General features: G+C 43.9%; 2 protein-coding genes and 1 pseudogene across 2 annotated transcripts in view; 1 reads left to right on the top strand and 2 right to left on the bottom strand.

Annotated features, from left to right (window-relative positions):
- Nucleotides 1-8,588, bottom strand: part of HHIPL2 (HHIP like 2) — a 32,576-nt gene extending 23,988 nt beyond the window's left edge. The window contains exons 1-3 of the mRNA XM_047704276.1: nt 7,248-8,588; nt 2,569-3,221; nt 1,655-1,798 (exon numbers count right to left, since the gene is read on the bottom strand). Of these exons, the coding sequence (XP_047560232.1) occupies nt 1,655-1,798; nt 2,569-3,221; nt 7,248-7,568 (1,118 nt within the window). The 5' untranslated portion in view covers nt 7,569-8,588. The remainder of the gene's footprint in view (nt 1-1,654; nt 1,799-2,568; nt 3,222-7,247) is intronic.
- Nucleotides 8,589-15,770: 7,182 nt separating this feature from the next.
- Nucleotides 15,771-26,060, bottom strand: part of TAF1A (TATA-box binding protein associated factor, RNA polymerase I subunit A) — a 32,519-nt gene continuing 22,229 nt past the window's right edge. The window contains exons 6-11 of the mRNA XM_047704278.1: nt 24,551-24,681; nt 23,288-23,446; nt 22,001-22,067; nt 21,154-21,277; nt 18,673-18,827; nt 15,771-16,322 (exon numbers count right to left, since the gene is read on the bottom strand). Coding sequence (XP_047560234.1) covers nt 16,210-16,322; nt 18,673-18,827; nt 21,154-21,277; nt 22,001-22,067; nt 23,288-23,446; nt 24,551-24,681 — 749 coding nt within the window. The 3' untranslated portion in view covers nt 15,771-16,209. The remainder of the gene's footprint in view (nt 16,323-18,672; nt 18,828-21,153; nt 21,278-22,000; nt 22,068-23,287; nt 23,447-24,550; nt 24,682-26,060) is intronic.
- On the top strand, nt 18,927-19,440 carry LOC125085690 (40S ribosomal protein S11-like; annotated as a pseudogene).

Genomic DNA, 26,060 nt, shown 5'->3' on the forward strand with positions numbered 1-26,060 from the left:
CAGGTCATGACCCCAGGATCCTGGGATGGAGTCCCACATAGGGCTCCCTGCTCAGCGGGAGGCCTGCTTCTCCCTTTCTCACTCCCCCTGCTTGTGTTCCCTCTCTCACTGTCTCTCCCTCTCTCTCTGTCAAATAAATAAATAAAATCTTAAAAAACAACAACAAAAAAAAATGTTAAGGCTTGCCAAGTTTTGGCTCAGGGAAAACCAGAAGGCATAAGTCGGATGGGATCCTGGCCCATACGACCCGGAGCAAGCAAGTTGAAGCTCCAATTTTTAAAATGTTTTCAATGAGATGGTTTCTCTCAGGTTGGGTTTAACACTATGAATTTTTTTTTTCATATGAAACACTCGTGAATGTGCCCATCATCCTTGTAGCGAGGCCATGTTTATCTTTTCTGGAGTGTTCTGTAGTTGCGGTTTTAAGGGCTAAATGAGTTACCTTGCCTGTAGCAGGTGACTCAATTCCCAACAGTAGGCATCTGACAAATGTTAGCTCTTGATTATTTTTTTTTTTTTAAGATTTCTTCATTTATTTGATTGGGGGCAGAGACAGAGGGAGAAAGACAAGCAGACTCCCCACCTGAGCCGAAATCAAGAGTCAGCCACTTAACCGACTGAGCCACCCAGGCGCCGCCATTAGCTCTTGACTACTTTAACTTCAATATTTTATTATCGGGGATAACGGCATTCAAGTGCTTGCTGTTACAAAGGACATCAGGATCATGGGCTTTGATCTAGGTCAACCCAGACTCCCCTGGACTCTCGCACCAGCTTGTCTGAGTTTGAATTTTGGTTCTGCCACTCACTTGCTGTGTGACCTTAGGCAAACTACTTTACTCCTCTGTGCCTCTATCTTCCTATCAGTGAAATGACTATCATAATACCTACACTTCATAGGAGTCCTCCCTTCCATTGTATTTCTGAAGTGACTCCCATACCAGGCATTATTTGAGTTGGTGGGGACACATCAATTTACAAACGGATAAAAATCCCTGCCCTCGTGGGATGTTAGAATTATGTTCTTGGGGCATCTGGGGGGCCCAGTCAGTTAAGCATCCAACTCTTGGTTTTGGCTCAGATAGTGAGATGGAGCTCCACGCCAGACTCTATGGTCAGCATGGAGTCTGCCAGAGTTTCTCTATCCCTCTGTCCCTCCCGCTCTGTCTCCCTTGCTCTCAAATAAATAAATAAACAGAATTACATTCTTCAATATACACAAAGTATTCAAAACAGTACCTGACACACAGTAAGCATTCAACATATATCACGTATTAACTATCTTCTCACATGTGTCCAGGGCCTAGCACAGAGCCCAGAGCGTGGCACTCAATAACATCACTGAGTTGAACTGAAATGCGTAAGATCTTGGTGAGGTAAATACTGTCACGCTAGTACATACTGAACACTCTGAATTCGTGTCCCCATAGCACTCTGAAGAGTTACACTGAGCATCTACAGTATTACTTTCCAGAATACACTGTGCCTGAAATTCACAGGACAGAAAACCAAATGTTTCTCCCACGTGCCTCAACAGAGGGGGCTACGTCTTGCAGTACATGATTTGGGTTTGATGCTCCGCAGATTCCATCTCAGCAAAAACATCCCAAGGGCTCACCCTAAAGAGACAGGAGCCCAGATCCACCCAGCTTACTTGTTCTGAGCATTTCCAAACTTGCCAAAGGGATCCCCAGCCTGTCCTCCATCCCCAGTGAAAATGTACATGTAGCCATCCACACCAAAAAGAAGTTGTCCGCCATTATGATTTGAGGCTGGTTCTTCTATCTCCAAGATGACTCTGGAAGGAAAAGAAACTGTGCATTAGGTTTTGATATGAGCTAAAACTGCATCCTTTTCAGACACCCAGAAATGACTGGCCCAAGTCAGCCAAGACCTGCTTCAGAGTTTCCAAGAATCACAGAGCTTGGAGCACTAAGACTCCCCTTGTTCCCCAGTATGACTCCTTCATGGATCATTTTTCTTTCCTGTCATGATTTCATGAGCTGTAGACACAGCCAGGGTAACAATCACCTTTTTCTGGGCCTTACTCTCTTGCTCTACCAGAACTCTTAATCCCTTCCTTTGGGCAACCCAGCAGGAGTTAATCTGTCAGTTAGGTGTCCATTTCAATCCCCCAACCTCGCTGTTTGGGACAAGAGACACAAGGCAGAAAGAAGAAGAAGGAAAAAAGACTGGTAAGGTGGCAAGACCACAAGCTTGGAGTGACAGAATTAAGTCCTTCATCAGACCACGCATCTAGGGCTCTATGGCTTTGGGCCACAGCTTTCTGTAAGGATAATATCCATGTTCAAGGCAAAGGGCCTGGAATTCAATGACCACACAATAATCAGAGGCCACTATTATATCTAATACATTGATATTATCTATAATCATTTCTCAAACCCTTGTGGCTGCAAGTCTGCCATCTCCCTACTGATGACTCCTTGGTCAGTGTTATAAGCTAGTGTCTCTAAAACCGGAAACATGTCCCTTTATCATCTCAGAGGACACACTGGCATTATTTTGGAGTGCAGTACAGAGTTGCTCATTCTCATGGGCATATCTCACCTTTCTGATCTGGGGTCAGCTTTGTTGGGATCAGCCCGAGAAACCTTCATCTCACTAATCCGGATCTTTTCTACCTTCTTCTTGCCCAGACATGAATAATAAATATAGAACTTCCGGTTGCGGCGGAATCTGGGATGAAAAGCCAATCCTAAGAAGCCTCTCTCATCCCCTACCCAGGGAGTAGTCAACACGATCTTCTTGAGGTCCAAGAAGGGCTGCTCCAGGCGGCTCCCATCAGGCAGGTAGACCCATACCACGCCCACCTGCTCGGCCACAAAGAAGCGATGGGTGCCGTCCCCAGCGTGGACCATGGAGACCGGGTTCTTCAGCCCATTGGCCATCTCGGTCAGGCAGAGCTGCAGGCAGCCCTGCTGGTCCTCGGCCACCACACCCAGGTTGCGGTTGAGATGGTCATTCCTCAGGACATTAGGGAAGCAATAGTCCTCGTCAGGAAGGTTGAGGAGGTGGCAGAAATGGGCACCATCCTTTTCATGTGAGCCCTGCAGGTGACGGTCATTGGTCAGTAGGGAGATGGCAGAGTGACAGCTGGAATGGAATGCGGAGCAGTAGTCAGAGCAGAGGCCAGGAAGGTTCCGGAGGGGCGTCCGAGGGTTCTCAGCATCGTAGAGATGAGCGGCATAGGGCGAGCACTCCTAGGAAGAAAAAGGAAGCTTGACTGGTAGTCAGACTGGCCACGGTGGGGCTGGTCCCAATTTTTGAGCACACAGGAGGAAAATGGTCTAGGAAAGAATCAGGATTCTGGAGTTTCTATGAGCAACGACTGGTAAAGCTCTTTTCAGGGACCCCAATTTTCTGGCCAGTTAGCACTCCTGGAAGGCAAAAAGAGGGAGCAATATTTCATGTTCACCATACCTTCTTTAGCATTTTAACTTCGTTCTTGACACTTTAAAGTTTTAGTAAGCAATGACTTTTTTTTAAAGATTTTTTTTTTTTTTAATTTGACAGAGAGAGAGATCACAAGTAGACGGAGAGGCAGGCAGAGAGAGAGAGAGAGGGAAGCAGGCTTCTTGCTGAGCAGAGAGCCCGATGCGGGACTCGATCCCAGGACCCTGAGATCATGACCTGAGCCGAAGGCAGCGGCCTAACCCACTGAGCCACCCAGGCGCCCCTGACTTTTTTTTAAAGAGTACTAATTTCGGGCTGCCTGGGTGAAGCACCCAGTTAAGTGTCTGCCTTGGGCTCAGGTCAGGATCCCAGTGTCCTGGGATCCAGCCCCCACATCAGCTCCCTGCTGGGAAGGAGTCTGCTTCTCCCTTTCCCTCTGCCCCACACCCACCCCGCTCATGTTCAGGAACGCTCATATAAATAAATAAAATCTTTAAAAAAAAAGAGAGAGAGAGAACTAATTTCCCTACCGTTCCCTTTATTATAAATGCTGTATCTATAAGACTTTATTTCTTTTTTTTTTTTTAAGATTTTATTTATTCACTTGAGAGAGAGCGCACGAGACAGACATAGCAGAAGCAGGGGGAAAGTGAGAAGCAGTCTCCCTGCTGAGCTGGGAACCCAGACGCAGGGCTTAATCCCAGGACCTGGAGATCCATGACCCAAGCCGAAGGCAGATGCCCAACCATCTGAGACACCCAGGTGCCCCAAGACTTCTTTACCCAAATCCGAAGCAATGTGGCAAAAGTTTTTGTTAAATCTGGGTATTGGATACACGTTGTTAAGTATTTAATTTTCTGTGCTTTTCTATATGTTTGAAATAGTTTATGATTCAAAATAAAATCACCAAACTAGACATGCGATGTATCACTCCCAGAGATTAGGCATCTAGTCATTTCTTCACTTACTTATAAAACTATGTAAGTGCTTCCTGTATACAAAGCAAGACGCTGGGAGTTACACAAATTTGAGGCATGGCTATGGGGCCACAGTGCTCTTTACACAGACACACACAGGACCCACGTGCCAAGTACCTGTTCCTCGGGGCTCCCTACACTACGACATTTTTTTAGGAGGAAAATAGATTATTGTGGGCAGACAACTACCTCCCGAGAGTAATGAAAGGCAGGCAACTGGGAATAAGTAATAAAGGCCGTTTTTAAAGGGTGCACTTTGGGGCCTCAGACAGATCCCACTGCCCCAAGAACCCCCTTTCTGATCACCAACCCTTCTGCCAGCAGTCACCAGGGGGACCATCCCAGCCTACCTGTGTTCCCTGCCACCTAACAAGGGAAGAGCTGCATTTCTCAGATGTGCCTGAATTCCCTGTTCACTCTTAATTCAATCCTGATGGGAGGTTGCAGAACAAGCTCCTAGCTATTAGAAAAAAGGGAAGAAAGAATCCTTCTAGAAGATTCAGTGTCTCTCCTTGGATGGCCTGTTTCAGTTCAGGAAACCTGTCAGAGCTGCTGACAGGAAGCAAAATGAACTGGTCTGAGTCTCATCCCACTGGCCTGTTCACTCTTTTTTTTTTTTTTTTTTTCGTTTTTGCAGTACTTTTATTTGAAGGCTTTATCAAAAATACAGCCTTTCATGAAGTATTTTTGAGAAGGGAGAGGCAGAAAGGAGCATAGAGAAAAGCTAACATGTCTGCTCTGTTAGCTCACGTTCACGTAAGACCATTTCTTTTTTTTTTTACATTCATTTAAATGATATACTTGAAGCTGAAAGTGCTGTTACAGGACAGGCGTTTGCCTTTGCATCTCCCACGCAAATCTTGACGATGGGGCCTTTTAGGGTCAACGTGGCGAACTTTTACAGTTCAGGAGCATCTAGTCTGTTTACAACTTTGACAGGTGATATCTTCCACTCGGTAAGGGTTGTAAGACTTCTGACAAGTTCTGGAGGAGTGGAATGAAGAGCGGGGACAGAGGGGGCCGTGGAAATATAACCAGCATGGCACATGCTTGGGCAGAAATTTAGTCCTCAGAATTGCTTTGACTCAATTATCTCCGGACAGCATTTCTCTATTTAAGGAAAGCAAAGCCCAGAAGAGTTTCCCGTGTGGTGTCAGACTCTGTTCTCTGCACGGAGGACAGGGAAGGGGGCAAGATGCACTGAGGCTGTTCTAATGGGACATACACTTGGCCCGGGCCCGAAAACCATGAAGTAAATGGATTGGTACTGTTGGGACTCCATCTTGGCGAGATGTGATCCAAAGGGCAGAAGACTCAGAGCCTGAGCCTCTAGATTTGTGCCTCAGCACGGTCTGACCTTCGACAAGTTCTTTAAAACTCCAGACTCCTTGGAGCCCCTGGGTGGCTCAGTGGGTTAAGCCCCTGCCTTCAGCTCAGGTCATGATCTCAGGGTCTTGGGATCAAGCCCTGCGTTGGGCTCCCTGCTCAGCAGGAAGCCTACTTCCCGCCCCCACCTCCACCCTGCCTACTTGTGATCTCTGTCTGTCAAATAAATAAATAAAATCTTTAAAAAAAAACAAAAACAAAAACAAAAAGACTCCGGACTCTTTAACAGTAAAATCAGGATCCTAATAACTTCCTGCAGAATCACTGCTGGGAATACACTCCGTGTTCGCGGAAAGAAAGAGGAGGGGGCTTGAAACTAAATAAATAGACTCATGTAGGTTATTCTGATTCCTCAGATCCCTCCAAGAGGAGAGCTGCTGAATTTGACTTTCGGAAACTTCTCCCAGTAGGGAAAGCAGGGGGGAGGGGAGCCCTAGGGAGGGTGGAGACAATTTCACCAGGGGGCATCTCGGAAACGAACGAGCTTGGTGTTGCTCAGAAGAGCCCAGCTTCGGCCCCCCATGGTTATTCCGGAGTTAATTCTCCTGTTCCCCGCTGAGGGGTGGTGGCTGAGGTAGGAGAGGACAGCCCCGGGGAGATGCCACCCAGGTGGCTGGATTCTGCGTCGCGATCTGCGGTGTGCCCTGCCCGTGGGGAGAGGGGGCGGCCAGTGCGCTCGGAGCAGTGGAGGCGGGAGGGCCCAGTGGCTGCGCCGACAGGCTCAGCGGGGTCCCAGATCACAGGTCTGCCTGGACTCCCTCCTCTTCGCCCCCACACCTCATGAGAGCACCCCTTCCCGTGGCAGCCTCTCTCAGCGGCCCTCCTCCAGGGTGACTCTCCCCTGCACCCTGAACCCCTCTTCCCAGAGTTCGGTGATGGGGGATGCCTGCCAGGGATGTGGATTTTGGCCCTTGGAGAGCCTGCAGGAGCAGAACCTCTGTGAGTCACTGTCTCCCAGCGGCTTGAAGCCCTGTCAGCCCAGCTCCAGAATGCCGGGGAGAGCCCCCCGACTCTGCCACCACCAGCATCACACCGGAGACCCCCGGCACAAATGGGCCCCAGCAGGTGCCACCACTCCAAGGCCTCGGTAACCACCGCGGCTGGGCACTGCGTCCCGCTCCCAGGGCAGTGCAGGGAAACTCCAGGCAACGCTGCCCGGAGAGCTCCATGGGGGACACCCATCTCCGCCTTCGGGGTGAGAAAGCCCAAGGACCAGCGGACCCCCTGGGGGTGGGGAGACCCACCAGAGGTCTCCAGGTGGAAACCAAAGCCAGCACCCCCTCGCTTCCGTGTGCGCATCCAGAGACGGGAGCTCTACGGTGAGGCAGCTACCAGGAGAGCTTTCTAAAGGGCCAGTGGCCAAGGAGCCCCCCCAACCCCCTTGCCCCAGGACCCACGCCACCAAGCCCAGCACCCGCACTTTGCCAAGCTGGCTCCCTCACTACCGTGCAGGGTTTCACTCAGGCCTACCTGGCAGAGGATGTCCTTAATGTAGCCCCCACACAGCTCATGGCCCCGGAGGTCAAAGTAATCCATGATGTCCCTGTACCGAGCAGCGAGGCGGCGGTCCTTATGCTGGTCACAGCAGCCGAAAGACTCGTAGTCTGAGCAAAACTCGAGGTGCACCGGGGGCTGGAAGGGGGGCCCATAATCCAGGCACTGGGGATGTCCCTGCAGCAAGCCCACCTGGCCCAACCAGAATGTGAGGCAGAGGTGGCAAATGCCCGAAGAAGTAGGGAGTCTGAGGGCCCAGCTCCTCAGAGCACCCCCAGGAGTGGATGTCCTTAGCATTTTGGGCTCTGGAAGACTCCGGCTGCCGCGTCGGCTCAGGCTGGCTCCCCTGCTGTGCTGTAGTTCCCTCCCTCCCCCCCACCCTGCACTCTCTACCCCCAGGGTGTTTTCTTCCTTCCTTTTATCCCGCCCCCAAGGAGTTCCCTGAGGTGGTTTGTGAGCAGTGCCCCTTCTGCGGTGTGCATAGCCAAGTGCCTCCTATGAAAACAGTGAGAGGTGTCCCCGTCCCCTCCAATCCCACCTAAACATGAAGCTGGTGCAAGTTCTGACCCTTACTGCTGAGTGATTGGGGTGCATGGCTTCTTAGGAAAAGGTTCAGTGGTGTCAAGGGCAGGTCTGCTGGGATTCAAGAAAACTGCTAAGAATTCCTCGGGGTGGGGGCGGGGGAGGGGCAGGAAATTCACATTTTGTTTATAGTTTCTTCACAAGCCTGAGCTGCTGGGAGTCTCCCGGAGAGAACACATCGGATTACAGATTACGTAGTCCCAGGGGTCGGAGTGTGCAAGGGAAAGATGCAAACCTTCCAGTAGTGCTGAATGGCACCACCGGGACTCCGGCAGGGATCTGAGAACGGGGAGGGGCAGTAGGGGGAGGCAGGGGGAGCCGGTAGGAGGAGGGACGGGGAGCCATGCGGTCCCTGTGATCTGGAGAGGGCCATCCTTGCAGTGGTAGGAAGAGAGGACATGCCATAAATCCTACATCCACAGCAGGAGCAAGAAGAAAGGGAGCGTGGCCCGGGGGAAACAAGGAGTCAGCAATGGGGGCTACTGGACAGCGTCCCCAGCAATCACAGAACATCTGCGTCTTTATTTGTGCCAGCTCTATGCTCACTCTCGGGGCACACCTCTGCACTTAGGATATGTTTCAACATTAGCATTTAAGAATGTGTTTCACTTTATACCTGTTCCTTGCACATAACAAGGCTTGGCTCAATATTTCTTAAATGAGGGGCACCTGGGTGGCTCAGTCGCTTAAGCAGCCGCTCCTGATTTTGGTTCAGGTCGTGATCTCAGGGTTGTGAGATCAAGACCCACATCAGGCTTAGCGCTGGGCATGGAGTCTGTGTGAGATTCTCTCTCTCCCTCTCCCTCTGCCCCTCACCCTTCTCTCAAAAAATAAAATTTAAATATATATATATAATGTATTATATATATTTATATTATACATTATATTATATATATTATATATGCGTGTGTGTGTGTGTGTGTGTGTGTGTATATATATATATATATATATATATATATATATATATATATTTGTAATGAGTGGATGAAGGACATGGAGTCCCGAACTCAAACAACCCAAACCCAGACAGAGGCCTGAACCTGGGCATAAGCCTGCAGAGGCATCACCAGAGTTCACTTTCCTTCTGGTACCTTCCATGGCTCTACTCCACCCTGAAATTTCCTCATGGGCAAAAATTGCCCTTTGAAATGCCCATGAAATCAAGATTCTTCTCAGCCTAGATGGGCTTCTATGGAGGGCTCCTGCTCACCACCCAGAAGAGCCTTTCCAGGGTGTCCTCAAGAGGGCACAAGGAGCCCCAGTCTAGTCAAGTGTGTGCTGACATTGCTGTGGCTTACGAAGGCCCGGTGGCACCTAAAATACAAACACACATCATTCTTATAACTAAGGGAAAAGTCAGAAGGAGGGAGTCGTTAAGAATATTCGACAACACATCTCTGCTTTCCTATTTGTACTGTAGTAACATCCCTAGTTGAATACTGGTTTTTAAAACATAATAACGCACCCATGAGTCACTGGTGACTGTGCTGTTTCCAGGGGACTGTTTGCTGGAAGGTTAGATAATGTCATCGCCCTGGAAGCCTTGGGCAGGAGGAGTGACAAACACAATGGCCGACTGCAGCCAGCGGACTCATACACCACGACCTTCTTGGAAATGGGAGGGAACAGCCTGACCCCAGGAGGCATAAGAATCAGTGCATTCTCTCATTCCATGTGGACCTGAAAGTACTTTTAGGTCTTTTATTGACATTTATGTCTCAGTTTTGCCTTTGCCACAAAATATACTGAGTTCAAAAGGAATGCCTGCTTCTCGGAAAATAATTCTTAATGACTGTGTTTAAAGAATTATAGCGGGGACACCTGGGTGGCCCAGGGGGTTCAGTGTCTGCCTTCAGCTGAGGTCGTGATCCCCGGGGGGGCCAGTAAAAATCTTTTAAAAATAATAAGAAAAAAAAAAGAAGTTTAGCTCAGTTTGTTGAGTGTCCAACTCTTGGCTTCAGCTCAGGTCATGATCTCATGGGTCATGGGATCAAGCCCTGAGACCTGGTCCATGCTCAGAAGGGGACTTTGCTTGTCTTTCTCCCTCTGTTTCTCCCCCTACTCGTGCACGCACGCACTCTCTCTCTCAAGAAATAAGTAAAATTTAAAAAACAAAACAAAAAACCTTGGACATAATAATTCCTATCCACCCAGGACATATAAATTCAAATCAGATCTTAATATTTTAGGCAAAGAGGGATTTTAAAATTACCAAGAAAAGATCAGCTAGTAGGTCCCACCAGACATATTGACACATACATTTCTGATTATTAAAAGATGCAATATTTCAGATGGGACAACATAATATTTTCAATATAATTATATATGTGATTATATAATCATTATGCAGTTATTAATTTACCATCAATATGCTATTATCATGCACAAAGCATTATGCTGAAGGAGGAATGTTGGACAGAAAATGGATGCACAAGACACACTTTTTCAAGGAGTTTATGCTCTGAGAAAAAGGACCAATAACACTAGGCAGATGATATGAAGGTAACAATGAGGAACAAACTCCCCGAGGAGGGAGAGAGGGCATCAGGCTGGAGTGGCTAGGAAAATCCTCAGGAGGGTTAAGCAGGGTGCTCAGACGAGGTACAGATGGAGAAGACCAGGAAACAAGTTTTCACGGTTACGTGAGCTTTGGAGCTAAGTCTGAACTACAAGTTGGGACCAGACTGAGTATCTGAAATCACCTGTGCTCCAGTCTTGGAAGCAAACAGAACTTTAAAAAAAAATACTGTATTCGTTTGCTGGGGCTGTTGTAACAAAGTATCACAAACCGGGGCTGAAACAGCAGGTGCCTCACACTTCTGAAGCCTAGAAGACAGAGGTCAAGGTGACAGTAGGGTTGGTTCCTCTCAGGGCCATGAAGAATCTGTTTACTGGTAATCTCGAACATTCCTCAGCCTGAGGATATAATACCCCAATTTCTGTCTTTGTGTTCACAGGGAATTCTGTTTGTGTGTATCTGTGTCCAGGTTTTCCCTTTTACGAGGACACAGTCATTTCAGATTAGGCCCACCTTCATGACCTTACTTTTAGCTCATCTCCATAAAGACCCTACCTCCAAACAAGGTCACTACTGTGAAGGACGGGAGCTTAGGTCTTCACCATATCTTTTTGGGAATACACAGTTCAACCCATTTCAACCCAACACGCTATTTCATATAGCAAGGGCGCTTTTTTTTTTTTTTATATAAGTTCATTTTTTTAGTAATCTTTACACCCAACTTCAGGCTCAAAGTCATGACCCCGAGATCAAAGTTGCCCATGCTCTTCCAGCTGAGCCCACCAGGCCCCCCTGGCAAGTGCCTTTCAAAAATATTGTTGGAAGGTTCAGGTTTGGTGTTTATTCTAGCATCATGTCATGGAATAAGACAGAAAAAGTAGAAAAAGAAGTGTTCTAGCTCACTCCCTTCCATATAGTTCAGTTTTCTCTCTTGGTTTATCCGCCTTCTCACCATATGGAAATGAACAGGTGTGTTTGAGATTAGGGAATGTATTAATACCTCTCTTCATTTGTATTACAGTATATAAAGTATTTCCTAATCTCCTTTGAACTTCACAAAAATTCTCTGAGGTAAAGGGGAAATGCTGTATTCCCAATGTACAGACAAGTGAATTACCTCAAAGATGCTCCATGAAACATTTAGGGATCCTGCTTTGGTTGAATGGGAAAAACAGCAATAAAATTTAGGTATTCTGGAACAACTGGGTGGCTTAGTCGTCTAAGTGGTTAAGCGTCTGACTCCTGATTTCGGCTCATGTTGTGGGATCGAGCCCCGCATTGGGCTCCACACTGAGCACGGAGTCTGCTTGTCCCTCTCCCTCTGCTCCTCCCCCTGCTTGCGTGCTCTCTCACTCTCTCTCTAAAATAAATAAAATCTTTAAAAGAATAAAAATCAAAAAATTAAATTTAGGTGTTCTGGAATGTAGCCCAGATCTTGTGCATTCCATCACGATGTATCAAAACATGAGAGCACAGCAATCACTTCTACTTGTTTATCTTCATTTGGAAAACATGTGCGCCAGACACAGCCAGTCAACTGAAGACTATGTTGGTAAGATGATGTGAATTCTTGGTACAGGCATAAGGGGAGCTTTAAGCAGACAGCAGGCAACTGTTATCATGGGGCTGACAGGACAGAAACTCAGGATCTGCCTCTACTTGCTGAGTTAAAGCATACATCTGTATCTGTGTGGACCCACAGAGAAGGTTCTTTGGAGGACTGAAGAGGAGTGGACTTTTATTTGATGTGTGATTATTTCTTTGGGAAGCATGCATCTTAGATGGAGGAAGAGTTTCAAACAACAGTTTTTAAACTTTCTTTTTTCTTTTTAACTTGACTCCAAGCCCACCATGGGGCTCAAACTCACAACTCCGAGATAGGGAGTCACCTGCTCTAAGCACCGAGCCAGCCAGGCACCCCAAATACATTAAATTTTTTTTAAAGATTTTATTTATTCACTTGACAGACAGAGATCCCAAGTAGGCAGAGAGGCAGGCAGAGAGAGGCGGGGAGGCAGCCTCCCTGCTGAGAAGAGAGCCCCATGTGGGGCTCGATTCCAGGGCCCCAGGATCATGACCTGAGCCAAAAGCAGAGGCTTTAACCCACTGAGCCACCCAGGCACCCCTCAAATAGATTAATTTTAAAAATTAACTTAATCAGATGTTAGTCATGGGATTTGTAGACCACATCCATCACGGGTCTGCTTATTTCCTTTTGAAATATTTAAAATACATTCTAATCCAATCCAGTCAAAAAAAACCCTTGTGCTATAAATATGGATAAATAGCTAGATCCAAAAAGGCCACATTTACTCCTTCATTAGCGAATAGTTTGGTCTTGGGGCGCCTGGGTGGCTCAGTGGGTTAGGCCTCTGCCTTCGGCTCAGGTCATGATCCCAGGATCCTGGGATCAAGCCCCGCGTCGGGCTCTCTGCTCAGTGGGGAGCCCGCTTCCTCCTCTCTCTGCCTGCCTCTCTGCCTACCTGTGATCTCTGTCAAATAAATAAATAAAATCTTAAAAAAAAAAAAAGAATAGTTTGGTCTTGTGTTCATTGTTCAGTTTCTTTTCCTTTTTTTTTTTGTTCATAAAAACAAACGTTACCATTTATTGAGCAAAACAGAACATCAAGACTCAAGCTAAACATTTTTCAGATCACCCCATTTTATAGAATAAACTTGAGGCTCAGTTAGGTGAGGTGCTTTGTTGAATCCAGACCTTTCTGACTCCATAAAGCTTATTGGTTTTTTGGTTTTATTTCTTTTTGGTAAGTGTCATTGATAAAATTCGCACACCATATAGTAAACTCATTTAATGTGTACGATTAAATGCTTTTTAATATATTCAACAGAGGGAATTGTGAAACCATCACCCCAAATTGGGGATATTTTTCATCACCCCCAAAAGAAACCCTGTACCCTTTGGTTATCACTCCCACCTTATCTTCCCATCCACCTCCCTTCCCCTGCCCTAGGCAATCTCTAATGTACTTTCTTCCATTTCTGTGGACTTGCCTACTCTGGACATTTCATATAAATGGAATCTATACTGTATGGTCCTTTTCCTTGTTCAAAGTAGCCTGAAGTGCACCAAATGCGGTAAATCACAATCCTTGGCCCATGAGACACCGTCAACATTAGTCCAGGAAAAGCCTGCCGCCTAATTAAAACACTAGACCATTAGCCGTGATTCACATCCCTTACCCTGCTTTTCTCCGCTCTATTGCTCTGCCTCTCCCATCCAGAGATAACCACCTGCTTACCTCCTGCTTTATTTATATGGGGTTTCATCACAATCTGTATGCGTTTATAAACATTTTAGTCATCAGTTTGAACTTTATAGTTTGAACTCTAGGGAGGCATAAAGCAGTAAGTTGGGATTCATTTCTCCCACCTGGTAGGTTACTGAGATCCGCCTACGCTGATGTATAAAGCTACGGTTTATTCATTTTTCTTTACATGACTCTACCACAATTTGTCCAATCTCATGCCAATGGGCATTTGTGGGGTTTTTCCCTAGTTTTTCCGCTATGATGAACAGTGCTATTGTCTCTTGGCTTACAGGTACAAGCATTTCCCAAGTAAACACTTAAGGATAGTCTTAGTAAACGGTAAAGCAAGTGTTTCCCAAAATGACTACAGTATTTTACATCCCACCAGCTACTCTGAGAGACTCTGTGGATCCACCTCTCTTCAACCTCAGTATCTCCATTTTTGCTCACTGAGCGGGTCAGAACTGGTATCCCACTCCACTCTGGATTTGCATCTCCTTGGCTTATGTGTTTATGGTCCATGTTTACCCTCTGCTGTGAAATATTTGTTCCTGAGCTTGGCCCACTATCTCTCTTGGGTTCTTTGTCCTGTTTACGGATTTGAATTTGTTTAATCTTTTGCCAGTTCATGCATCGCAGACACATACACATATAAACATCTTAGTCATAACTAAAGTATATGTCGAATGTATATGTTTATATCTTTTTCTCAACAAGACTTTTTTTCTTTTTTAAAAAAATTTTAAGTAATCTCCATACCCAATATGGAGCTCAAACTTACAACCCAAAGGTCAAGAGTCACATGCTCTACTGCCTGAACCAGCCAGGTGCCCCACAAATATTTCTTTCTTTTAATAGGCTGTACTTAATTTTCTTAAAGGTATCTTTGATAGGAAAAAGGTCCTAATTTTAATTTAGTTAGTTTACATATCATTTAATCTAGATAAAATACATGAGACAACTGTTTTCAAAGTAGTGGGCAACAGACAACACAAGACTAGCATTACTAAACTGAAACTCATAAAATAAGTTCTACAATAATAGTCTAACTTCCCTGTCTTGGGACTTCTCATGGGCAGTGCATTGCGTCAGAGTCCAAGCAAAGCATGACAGTCCCACTAAGCTGGTGAGCCAGAGATCAGAGTTTGGGGCAGGTGAGCAAGGAGGACCTGTGCGGACTGAGTGATCGCAAATGTGTGTGAAGCCCTCAAGTCCAAGGTTGATGGCTGGATGGTAAGCAGCTTGAAAGACAGGGGTGTTTTAGTAGGAAGCATTAACCCAACGATTACACGATTTCTGTATTTCAGAGGTTTCTAGGAGAAAACAAGACTTTAAATTATCTTTATTTAGTTCCTGTTACTTAGTGTCTAAAACCAGGATGAAGGATGGTCACTTACTTAAGATTTGTTAAGTATTAATTATTACCCTAGGTGTTCACTACATTTTTCATTATTCAGAGCAATCTGATGAGATAAATCCTACTGTCTCTCATCTATGGGTAAAGGAACTAAGAAAGCTCAGTAACCTGCCCAGGAAGTCACAGAATTACCTAATGATAAACCCAGAATTCAAGCCGACCAGTCTCTTGAGACCTCACACTTGGCAAAGGCGCCCTTTGTCCCTTGTCGTAATACCAAAAAAGGAAGTGGATTCCTTTCCTAAATCCTTCTCTGTTTCCAAAATCCTCAACAGAACTCATGACATATATATAATTTTTTAAAAAATTTATTTATTTGAGAGAGAGAGATAAAGAGAGCATGCACATGCATGAGCTTCTAAGCACCTGGGAGCAGGGGAAGGGGTAGAGGGAGAGAAGCAGACCCCCCCACTAAGTGCGGAGCCCCATGAGGGGCTCGATCTCATGACCCTGAGATCATGACTCAAGCCAAAATCAAGAGCTAAACACTCAACCTACAGAGTCACCCAGGCGTCCTCTACTATATTCTTTATGATGGCAAACCTAACATGGATCATTCAGAGTCTTAAAGAAGAGGGGCGCCTGGGTGGCTCCGTGGGTTAAGCCTCTGCCTTCAGCTCAGGTCATGATCTCAGGGTCCTGGGATCGAGCCCTGCATCAGGCTCTCTGCTCAGCGGGGAGCCTGCTTCCTCCTCTCTGCCTACTTGTGATCTCTGTCAAATAAATCAATAAAAAAAAAAATCTTAAAGAAGAATATAAATTCACTTAACAATACTAAAGTTATGTTTTATTATACAATAGTCAGAAGCAAATTATTTGCAAATGGCAGTCACTGCTATACAGCTGTATTCTCTATACAGCTGTATTCTCTATACATTAAACAAATTTATTTCTTATGTGGAGGTTATTCCATTATAAATATTATAATTCACAGTACAAAAAAGGAAAAATATGTACTTATAAAGAACAAAGGCACTGAGACTGTTTCTTTACATATAATTATAATAAAAGAAAATACAGAAAAATATAAAAATAACTTTTTGGCAGCCATATAAACTCCCTCCTAGAAACACCAAATAAATAATACATTCAACAATTACCCACCGAGCTACTATTCTGTAGCTACTCATCTGAAATAACTAGTATTCAATATCAGCGTCCTGGATTTACAATACTGTGATTTTCCACTGCCTTCTTTATCCGCTTAATTTTTTTCCTTAAGACTTCATCATCTTGTTTGGAAATAAACCGAAAATATCTGCAATCTAAAAAACAAAATAAAGCGTTTTAATACTTACCAATGCTTCAAGTATATTTCTACATTTTAAAAAATTGTGCTTCAGCTCTGACACAGTAATGATTATGAAAATGGGGGGATCTGTATGAGGTATACCAGTATGAGCACATTCTGAGAGCTGTTGCCGGTGAAATGTACGCATGCTTCCTACATACAAAAATGCTTCCGACCCGTCATAATTCGAGCGCACACTTCATCTGGCTTTCCACCCTGCCTCCCAAACCCTAGTTAAGGTGATATGTGTATTATCACATACTCGTGCATTGAATATGCCTTCTCCAAAAGCAAATTACAATCGCTTCCCTTTCAAGGTTAGCTTGAACAACAGCCCAAGAGGCATCAGTCACAGTAAGAAAGTTCTCTGTAAGAAAACCCTGAGGTGAAGGATTAGAATGAACTCACAGGTCAGAAGAGATCAGAACTTGGCTAGTCATTCCAGCACCCAGTGAGCAGTGGGGCGGTGACCTTGCAGCTCTGAGAAAGGGGCCTCGTGCTCATGACAAGTTCTTCTATCTGCTTGTCACAGTCTTAGAGTGCTAAGCAGATCACTGGTTAAATATTTCAGGCATGAATCAAATCTCTGTTAAAAAACTGTAAACTAGATATTACAAGTTTTTTTTTTAATTTGATAAATGAGTGAGACCATAAATCACCTAAGAAAAACTAATTTCATCATAGTCTCAGAATGTATCTAATCCAACCATCATCTCTGGGAAATTGCTAGGAAACATATCGCACCTCCAGTGACCATTTTATCGTCCCTGACAACAGTGTGCCAGAATGACTACTATTTTGTTAGCTGGGAAGCAGCGGCGTCTGTGGTGTTAATAACCTGTATTTCTAAACACACCTACCACCTCAGCAAAAACAAAATGCTTTGTACACAGACCTCTGCTTCTATCTAGAATACTGAAAGATGGAAAGAATTTTGCTCCCACCCTAACACAGAGAAAAAGCCAAATCAACTACAGTAAACTCCTATCTCCTCACAAGCCACCAGACTTGGAGTCGAGGGACAGGGCCTGGCTTGCCTTAGCAGAGGTGGGAAGACAGGCAGCTACCACACCCGACTTTAAGCATGGAACAAAGGCAGACCATGACCAGAATTTGAATCCTGTGATATAATGAGCATAACCAGCTCAACTCCTGACCAGACTGACTGAAGCCCGACACTAAGGCCCAAAACAAGAGATGGACCCCTTTTCAGGCATGGTTATGGCTAATGTGCAGAGAGCACTTCTGAATTTATCAAGCACTTCGATGCGACGCTCGCTTGATGCTCACAACCGTCCTGTAAGCCTCAAGGACAGGTGTTGACAAAGCCCACTCGGAGAAGGCTCCCAAAGCTTAACTGTTTGACCTAAGGGACAGGGCAAGATGACAGAACTGGAAAATCAGCCCATGTTTTCAGACTCTGCTCAAGCACAGACGCCTTTAGGTATCTGTACTAGATGCCTCTATGCTCATAAGGAAGTAGGAAATCACAGTCTGAATCACATTTCTGTTCCTTGGTGTGTGTTCAGAAATCTTATGATTGCTTTCCCTTTTATTCGTCCCTTTCCTCTGAGAAACTGGCACTTTATTAACCTTAGTAACCATCTGAAACACTCACTGAGAATACTAACTCCAAAATAGTATCGACCATATCTAAAGCCAAGCTGAAGATGCTCTTTAGGATACTCTGAATTCTCTAGCAACAGACTGCTTACTCATGAACACGGGCATTCGCTTCATCTCTGGACAGACCCAGGCGTGGTCCCATCTCTGTCCTCACAGGGCAGTGGCACAAAGCAGTAAGAGTTTTCAGAGTCAAGACCGACCACAGACATAAGATCAATTTCCCTTTCTTTTAAGAGGATTTTTAAATAAGTTACAGGGGGCATAATTTTTTATAGGGAAAAATGTTTCATCCTTGTAAGAACAGACAACTAAATATAATAGCAATTATGCAACAATGAAATCACCAGAGAATATTCTTCTCTTTCTAATACTGTAAGGTAGACAATGTCGGTTGCTGTGAAAACACTCTGCATCCGCTATCTTAATTGGCCCCTAAAGATACTCAAGTTACAGCATGAAAACCAACCACCACAATTAACAAGATGAAATCGCTTCTTCTAGGTCACGGACGGTCACGACTAGCACGTCAGCTGGCCCCAACTCCACATCCATTTTCCCATTCCCCAGTTTTTTCTCCAGCCGCTAATGCCCTTGGGCACTATACCCCGCAACCCGTGGCATGAATGAACGGTCACACCTTGTAATTTCAAAATCATCCCAAAGCTCTGCCTAGATAAGAAGAAAACAAACCTTCGTACCTTTTCCTAACAATATTCCAGCGACCAAAGCCTTCTCACAAGCCAACGTTTCATCCTCTTTCCAGTCGCTTTTTGCCCAAAAGGAGCTGAAGTGAAAGTCTGGCCACCAGCTTTTCCTGGAGTTCCACTCTTCTTGAACCCAGGCAAGGTGATTCCTAGAAAAGAAATGTTAAACGGGAAGCTCAGTGATGGGAGGTGGACCATACTGCCAGAATTTGAACATAAGAAAGCCCTTTTGTCACGCAGCTGGGAAGATGGTAGACGTTCAGACTGAGGCTGCCTACCAAAGCAGACAACCATCTCTCAAAATGAGAAGGGGGTCCTGCTCGGAGCGACGGGCAAGGAGAAGCACCTGTGATACTACAGAAACATCAGTCTGGGTTTCAAGACGCCCAAGGAGGCCACTGAGGGCACCGACACAGACAAGAAATGTCCCTATCCGCGGGCAGATCCTGGCTGGTGTGGGGACCGACCAAGATGAAGCTGAGAAGACCACTGTCACCTGCTGAGACTACCTCCACTACATCCAAAAGTACTTCTTCAAGAAACATGGGACAAGGGACAAGAACATGTCCACGCACCTGTCCCCCCACGTCAGGGATGTCCAGATTGGACATGGTCACAGTGGGCGAGTGCCAGCCCTTGAGAAAGACTGTGTGGTTCAACGTGTTCCAAGTCACAAAGGCCACTGGCACCAAGAAGCAATTCCAGAAATTCTGAGATTGGAATCTGTCCACACCCCCAAAGAAAATAGTTATTTTCCCACTCACCAAAAAAAAAAAAAAAACAAAAACAAAAAACAAAAACAAAACCAAAAAACGTCTGTGGAAAGATGACAAGGAAGATGTTCTCAAAGTACTTTCTAGTGTGGCCATCCATGGTATAGCACATGCATGAAAGCAAATCCTTTTTAGTTCTCTTTAATTTCTGCTTTCCATTTAATTAAATAGCCAGTTTGGTATACAGAGTGGTTAACAGCACATGCCCAGAACTCAAAATCCTGGGTTTGAATCTCCAATCTCCCATTTACTATGTGATCCTGGGCAAGTTGCTTAATCTCTCTGAACCTGAATTTCCGTGAAGCTATTAATGGTCCCCATCTCAAAGCATTGTCATTAAACTGGCCCAGGAGTATAGTGGTCTCATATAAAGACCTTTGCATATTGTCTGGTACTTCCTAAATGTTCAATGAATGTTAAATATGATGATTATTACTTAAAAATTACTATAAAACCTTACTTTATATGTTACAAATTACTACTCAAATTAAGATGCCATTATTATACAAATATGTGAACACACAGGTTTGACAGTGGAACCCAGACAATGCTAAGTGTTTGTCAATAACTTAACTGAGCAAATATTTATCAGCACCCATGTGTGCCTGTGGCAGAACTTCTAGAGGTTTAAAAAAATGAAGAGTACACTTCTTTGCCTTCACAAATCTTGTGGCTAGCTGGGGGTTTTATGCTGCTGTAGATGTGAAAAGTGGTTTACAGTTATCACACCAAAACACTTTATAATCAGCCCTCTTCTGTCTCCAAGGTCCAGTCATATCTGAAGTCTGACACAAGTTCCCATAGATGCTAAAGATTCTAACCAACTGAAATGGATATGATAAACACATGACCCTTAACGTTATCACAAAGTTAACCCCTTCCTCTCACGAAGTAAAAATGACTAGGACCACTCCTGTTTTCACTTGAAATGTGGCACTAATGACATCATGATCACAGGTGTAGTTTCAGATATCCAGCTCACAGTGGACTTCACAAATATTTGCTGAATGAACACAACCTATGATGATCTTATGAGGCCTGCAAAGCCCCACTGAAAACTACTGAAAAACAGCTGGGAGAAAAGCTGCTTCCTATGAGATTTTATAAGATGATGACACAGATCACCAAGAGCTTCATGAAGCGTCTGGCGAAGAGTGGGAGTGACCACTGTTTGCCAACATTTCCAACTTGAAAACATACATCTTCCCCAATACCACAGTGGTAAGGTATGGTACTTTTTGACAGCATAAAAAATCTTGACAGTATTTTTGTATGTTTCGCTTGGGAATGTATTTTCTTGCTTCTGATGTACTCAGTTCAAGAAATGAAAAAACATGGGGTGCCTGGGTGGCTCAGTGGGTTAAGCCGCTGCCTTCGGCTCAGGTCATGATCTCAGGGTCCTGGGACCGAGTCCCGCATCAGGCTCTCTGCTCAGCAGGGAGCCTGCTTCCCTCTCTCTCTCTCTCTCTCTGCCTGCCTCTCCGTCTACTTGTGATCTGTCAAATAAATAAATAAAATCTTTAAAAAAAAATAAAATCAATTTAATGTTTATTTCACATTCAATTGGTTAGTCTTTAAAAAAAAAAAAAGAAATGAAAAAACATAAGCAAAGAAATTTACTTAAACAGTAAAAGGTATCAGCTAAAATACTGGGAAATTTTACTGATCTGATCCAGTAATAAACACTGTGTCTTTTACTTACCCCATTAAAGTCTGTCTCAGGTATTTTGCCAAGTATTTCCAAGCAGTTATATTTTTAGTGCATCCAGCAAAATCTAAGACTCCAAATAAGACCTCTAATCCCAGTTTACGGTGGTCTTCTTTTTCTGTAATGGGCACAATTAGAATTTACACAAGGTATTGAGGTGCACAAGGCTAAAAATATGTATTCGGTTAATAAAATACTACTAAGTTGTAAGCCTTCTAGTTTGGTTAGCAGTTTAAAATAATTCGTTATGCTCATACTCTCCAATAAATTACTGAATTCTTACCTCTTCCAGTATTTTGAAATTCATACTCTTCAGTAAATTACTGAAAAATTTAGTAATTTAGTTCCAGCTAATGAAGTCAGAGTGGTGGATCTGATTTCTAAATGGGCTACATTCGACTGAGGGAGGACACTATTTAAAGAACCTGCCCTCTCTTCTAACAGATGAGGTCCTGACGTAGCCCCAGTACCTACTGGACTTAAGCTGACTTCCTTCTATGAAGAAGTATGTGCTTTTCTATACCGAGCTGAAATGCAGTAAAGATTAAAACGAGGTGAATTATACAAATTAAAGCCATTTCTCTTGTGCTATTACCTAATATTCTACAGCAGAAGTCAGCACACTTTTCTTATAAAGGGACAAACAATAAATATTTAAGCTTTGTGAGCTGTATGGTCTTTGTCACAACTACACAACTACACAACTCTGCTGTTGTAGCACAAAAGTCATAGACAACACAAAAGTGCTCCAAGAGAACTTGATTTACAAAAACAGGTGGGGGTGGGTTTGGCTAGTCTATAGCTTGTCTGCACAAAGAGATACAAAACAAAAACTATTTACCTGATTTTCTCAGTAATCTATGGAATTCTAACATCAATTTATGAGATGGTACAATCTGATACAAAATCTGGAAGAAAAAAATAATCTTGTAATTTGTATACATTACAAAGGCATTTCTTTACTTTTAAGCAACCTCTACACTCAATGTGGGCTCCAACTCACAACTCCAAGATCAACAGTCACACACTCCACTGACTGAACCAGCCAGGTGTCCCAGCTAATGTATTTTTTAAAAGAAGACTGGCAGCGCCTGGGTGGCTCAGTTGGTTAAGCATCTGCCTTCAGCTCAGGTCATGATCCCAGAGTCCTGGGATCGAACCCCACATTGGGCTCTTGGCTCAGCGGGGAGCCTGCTTCTTCCTCTCCCCGCCACTCCCCCTGCTTGTACTCTCTGTCAAATAAATAAAATCTTTAAAAAAACAAACAAACAAAAAAAACCAAACAAATAAATAAAAGAAGACTGAAAGGTAAGAATTTTTCTTGGGGTCCCGTTGGCTAAGCGCCTGACTACTGATTTCAGCTCAGGTCATGATCTCAGGGTTATGAGATTGAACCCACATTACACTCCACGCAATGAAAGATTCTCTCTTCCCCATCCCCTCTCTTCTTCTATAAATAAATAAATAAATAGTTTTGTTTTGTTTTAAAGATATTATTTATTTATTTGACAGAGAGAGAAAGATCACAAGTAGGCAAAGAGACAGGCAGAGAGAGTGGAGGAAGCAGGCTCCCTGCTGAGCAGACAGCCCGATGCGATGCGTGGCTCAATCCCAGGACCCTGAGATCATGACCTGAGCTGAAGGCAAAGGCTTTAACCCACTGAGCCACCCAGGCGCCCCAATAAATTGTTTTTAATACATTCAAGTGTATACTTAAAATAAGTGTTTTACTGTATGTAAATTAAATTTTAATAAAGCTGATTTTCAAAAAGTATCAAAGCAGAATGTTCCCAAAAGGTTGACAAAGGGTTTCCAAAATACTGATCCTTTGCCCTCAGCCTAACTTGGGGAGAGTAGAGGGGGAATGGCAGTGGAGGGTCACCCAAGCCTCACATGTCCACCTCAGGGCACAAACAATCATTTGCTATGAGTGCTAGAATTTCAGAGCTAGGAAGCATGACCTAAGGATGTTTCAAAATTTACTTTTTTTTTCCTTCTCAATTTCTACACCCAACATGGGGCTGAGATCAAGAGTTGCATGCTCCACCGACTGAGTGAGCCGGGCGCCCCAGGATGTTTTAAAGTAGATCCCCAACCATGTTCGAACATTGAAATAAACATTTTATACCTTAAGCACACTTATCAGTTTCTCTCTTGGTGCCTTTTCTCTCTTCAGAAAGTTATATAAGTAGATATGAGCATTTGGATTTGATGGGAACTTTTCATCATAGGCATAATTGGTGAGCACCTCTCGGGCTCCATCTCGATCCCCATAGAATTCCAGCATCTATATAAAATAAGTCAAAATGTCTTAGTTAAATCCTGTAAGACAGCTGTATGAAAGATAATGCACAACTTAATTCTATTGATGGGAACAAAAATTAATTAAAATGATGAAAAGTACTTACTGTAAAGGAAAAATAGTAATGTCACTGGTTGCTCTCACCAACGTACGTCATGACCTCTATAGAACACAGATCACTTACACCAAAGACCTATGTGGGTTCCCACACCCTCCTTATCACATTTTTGTTACTGAAAAATGCAGATTCCTCTCAGAAACAAAGTCTTCCAAGGAGGGCATACAAACAACTGAAAAAGACCATGTGACACAACTAACCTCTGTGCCCAATATAACTTCAGCCACAAAGGGAACACGTGAGAACTAGAATTCCTTCCCCTTCGTTCCCACTCATATGCAGCATGTGGTTTCAGAGGTCATCTTTTGACAACATAATTATCATGTTAGGATCCAGGAAACTCTCAAAAAGCCAGTTACTTTGAAGATTTATTCCTAGTGCCCGTGCCAAGGCTCCCTGTCCTTTCACACTGACTTTGAGAGGACATGGCATGGCTCCCTAATGAACTTCCTAAAAGCCATCAGTCTTCATCCATCCCACATATTGTGACCCACTTTCAGATTTTTGTCCCCTGGTCTTCTCTATCACACCAAATCGTAAAGTATCTCTCTGCTTTTCTTCTAACTTCAGTAAGAGTAATATAAATTTAACATTTACAAACTATATTGCTATTTATTTTAGAAATATTTGACCATGACACATTATCCAGTGATGAAGGGGGAAAAAAAAGTAACATTTACAGTGTATTAGTAAAATAAAAATTCTCCAGACCAAAAAGAGACATATTCTCTCTTTTTAATTTTTACAAATTTTTCTTTCTTTATTTAAGATTTTGTTTTAAGGACTCTCTATACCCAACGCAGGGCTCAAATTCACAACCTGGAGATCAAGAGTTGTGCGCTCCACTGACTGAGCTAGCCAGGCACCCCTCTTTTTTTAAAACAATTTTCTCCATTTAGTTACCATCTGATCAATAAAAATAAGGCTATGACAAAATGACACTAATAAAAGTTTATGAGAAGGCTACGTGCCTCTACGTAACTCTTGACAAAAGGGTCCCAAATTCCAGGAGTTTGAATCAATGCACCAAGGTTTACAGATGTCTTGCAGCTGTGGTTGAGCATGCTCTGGGATGCTGTGTTGTAAGCGTAATCATCTTCATCTGTCCAGAGACAAGAGACTCTTAAAAGTCATTCATTATTGAGGGCTTTGTTCATAGTAATAGCAATCAATAAACTATCCACAAGAAAAGCTCAGGCCCTGATGGCTTTGCTAGTAGAATAAGAATCTGCTAGTAGAATAAGAAAGAATTTTAAAGAATAACTTATATTTAAATTATTTATTATTATTAAATATTAAACATTTAAAGAATAATACTAATTCTTCACAAACTCTCCCTGCCCCCAACCCCTCAAAAGACAGAATGGGAGGAAGTACACACATGGGGAACTTTAAGAATGAATCTAGGTGGTAGCTACACAGATACTTGTCTTATTTTATTTTTTTAAAAGATTTTATTTATTTATTTGACAGAGAGAGAGATCTCAAGTAAGCAGAGAGGCAGGCAGAGAGAGAGGGGGAAGCAGGCTTCCTGCTGAGCAGAAATCCTGATGCAGGGCTAGATCCCAGGACCCTAAGATCATGACCTGAGCCGAAGGCAGAGGCTTAACCCACTAAGCCACCCAGGCACCCACCCCCAGATACTTGTTTTAAATTATTCATTTTATCATGTGCTTGGTTTTTGTTTTTGGGTTTTTTTTTTTTTTGGAAGATTTTATTTATTTATTTGACAGAGAAAGAAAGAGAGAGCACAAGCAGGGGAAGTGGCAGGCAGAGGGAGACGGAGAAGCAGACTCCCCACTGAGCAGGGAGTCCAACATGGGGCTCGGTCCCAAGACTCTGGGATCATGACTTGAGCCGAAGGCAGATGCCCAACCGAGACACCCAGGCACCAAATCATGCATTTGTTTTAAACACTTTTTCTGCATTTTTATTTCAATCTTAAAGGTTTAAATTAAGGAAAGTTAGTCCTTCAAAAGAGACAGTTACAGAAACAAAATACTTTTGATTTTTGGCCACTTTTTGGGCAAAAAAACAGCTCTCCCCTCCCTCCAAAAGGCACTGGTATTCTCCTCCCAGAGGACCAACTAAGTAAATATCAATATGGACTTAGAAATAAGGTGAGATTATTTGTGGAGCATAACAAATAGCATGGAGGACAAGGGGAGATGGAGAGGAGAAGGGAGTTGAGGGAAATTGGAAGGGGAGGTGAACCATGAGAGACTATGGACTCTGAAAAACGATCTGAGAATTTTGAAGGGGTGGGGGGTGGGAGGTTGGGGGCACCAGGTGGTGGGTATTGTAGAGGGCACGGATTGCATGGAGCACTGGGTGTGGTGCAAAAATAATGAATACTGTTATGCTGAAAAAATAAAAAAATTAAAAAAAAAAAAAGAAATAAGTTGAGAAAGGGAAAGTAGGTAAGAAATTACCTACCTACTTTATAAAAAGAAAATTTAAAAGAAAAAAAGCAAACCTAAG

The sequence above is a fragment of the Lutra lutra genome, chromosome 15 (assembly GCF_902655055.1).
Source record: "Lutra lutra chromosome 15, mLutLut1.2, whole genome shotgun sequence".
Lineage (NCBI taxonomy): Eukaryota > Metazoa > Chordata > Mammalia > Carnivora > Mustelidae > Lutra > Lutra lutra.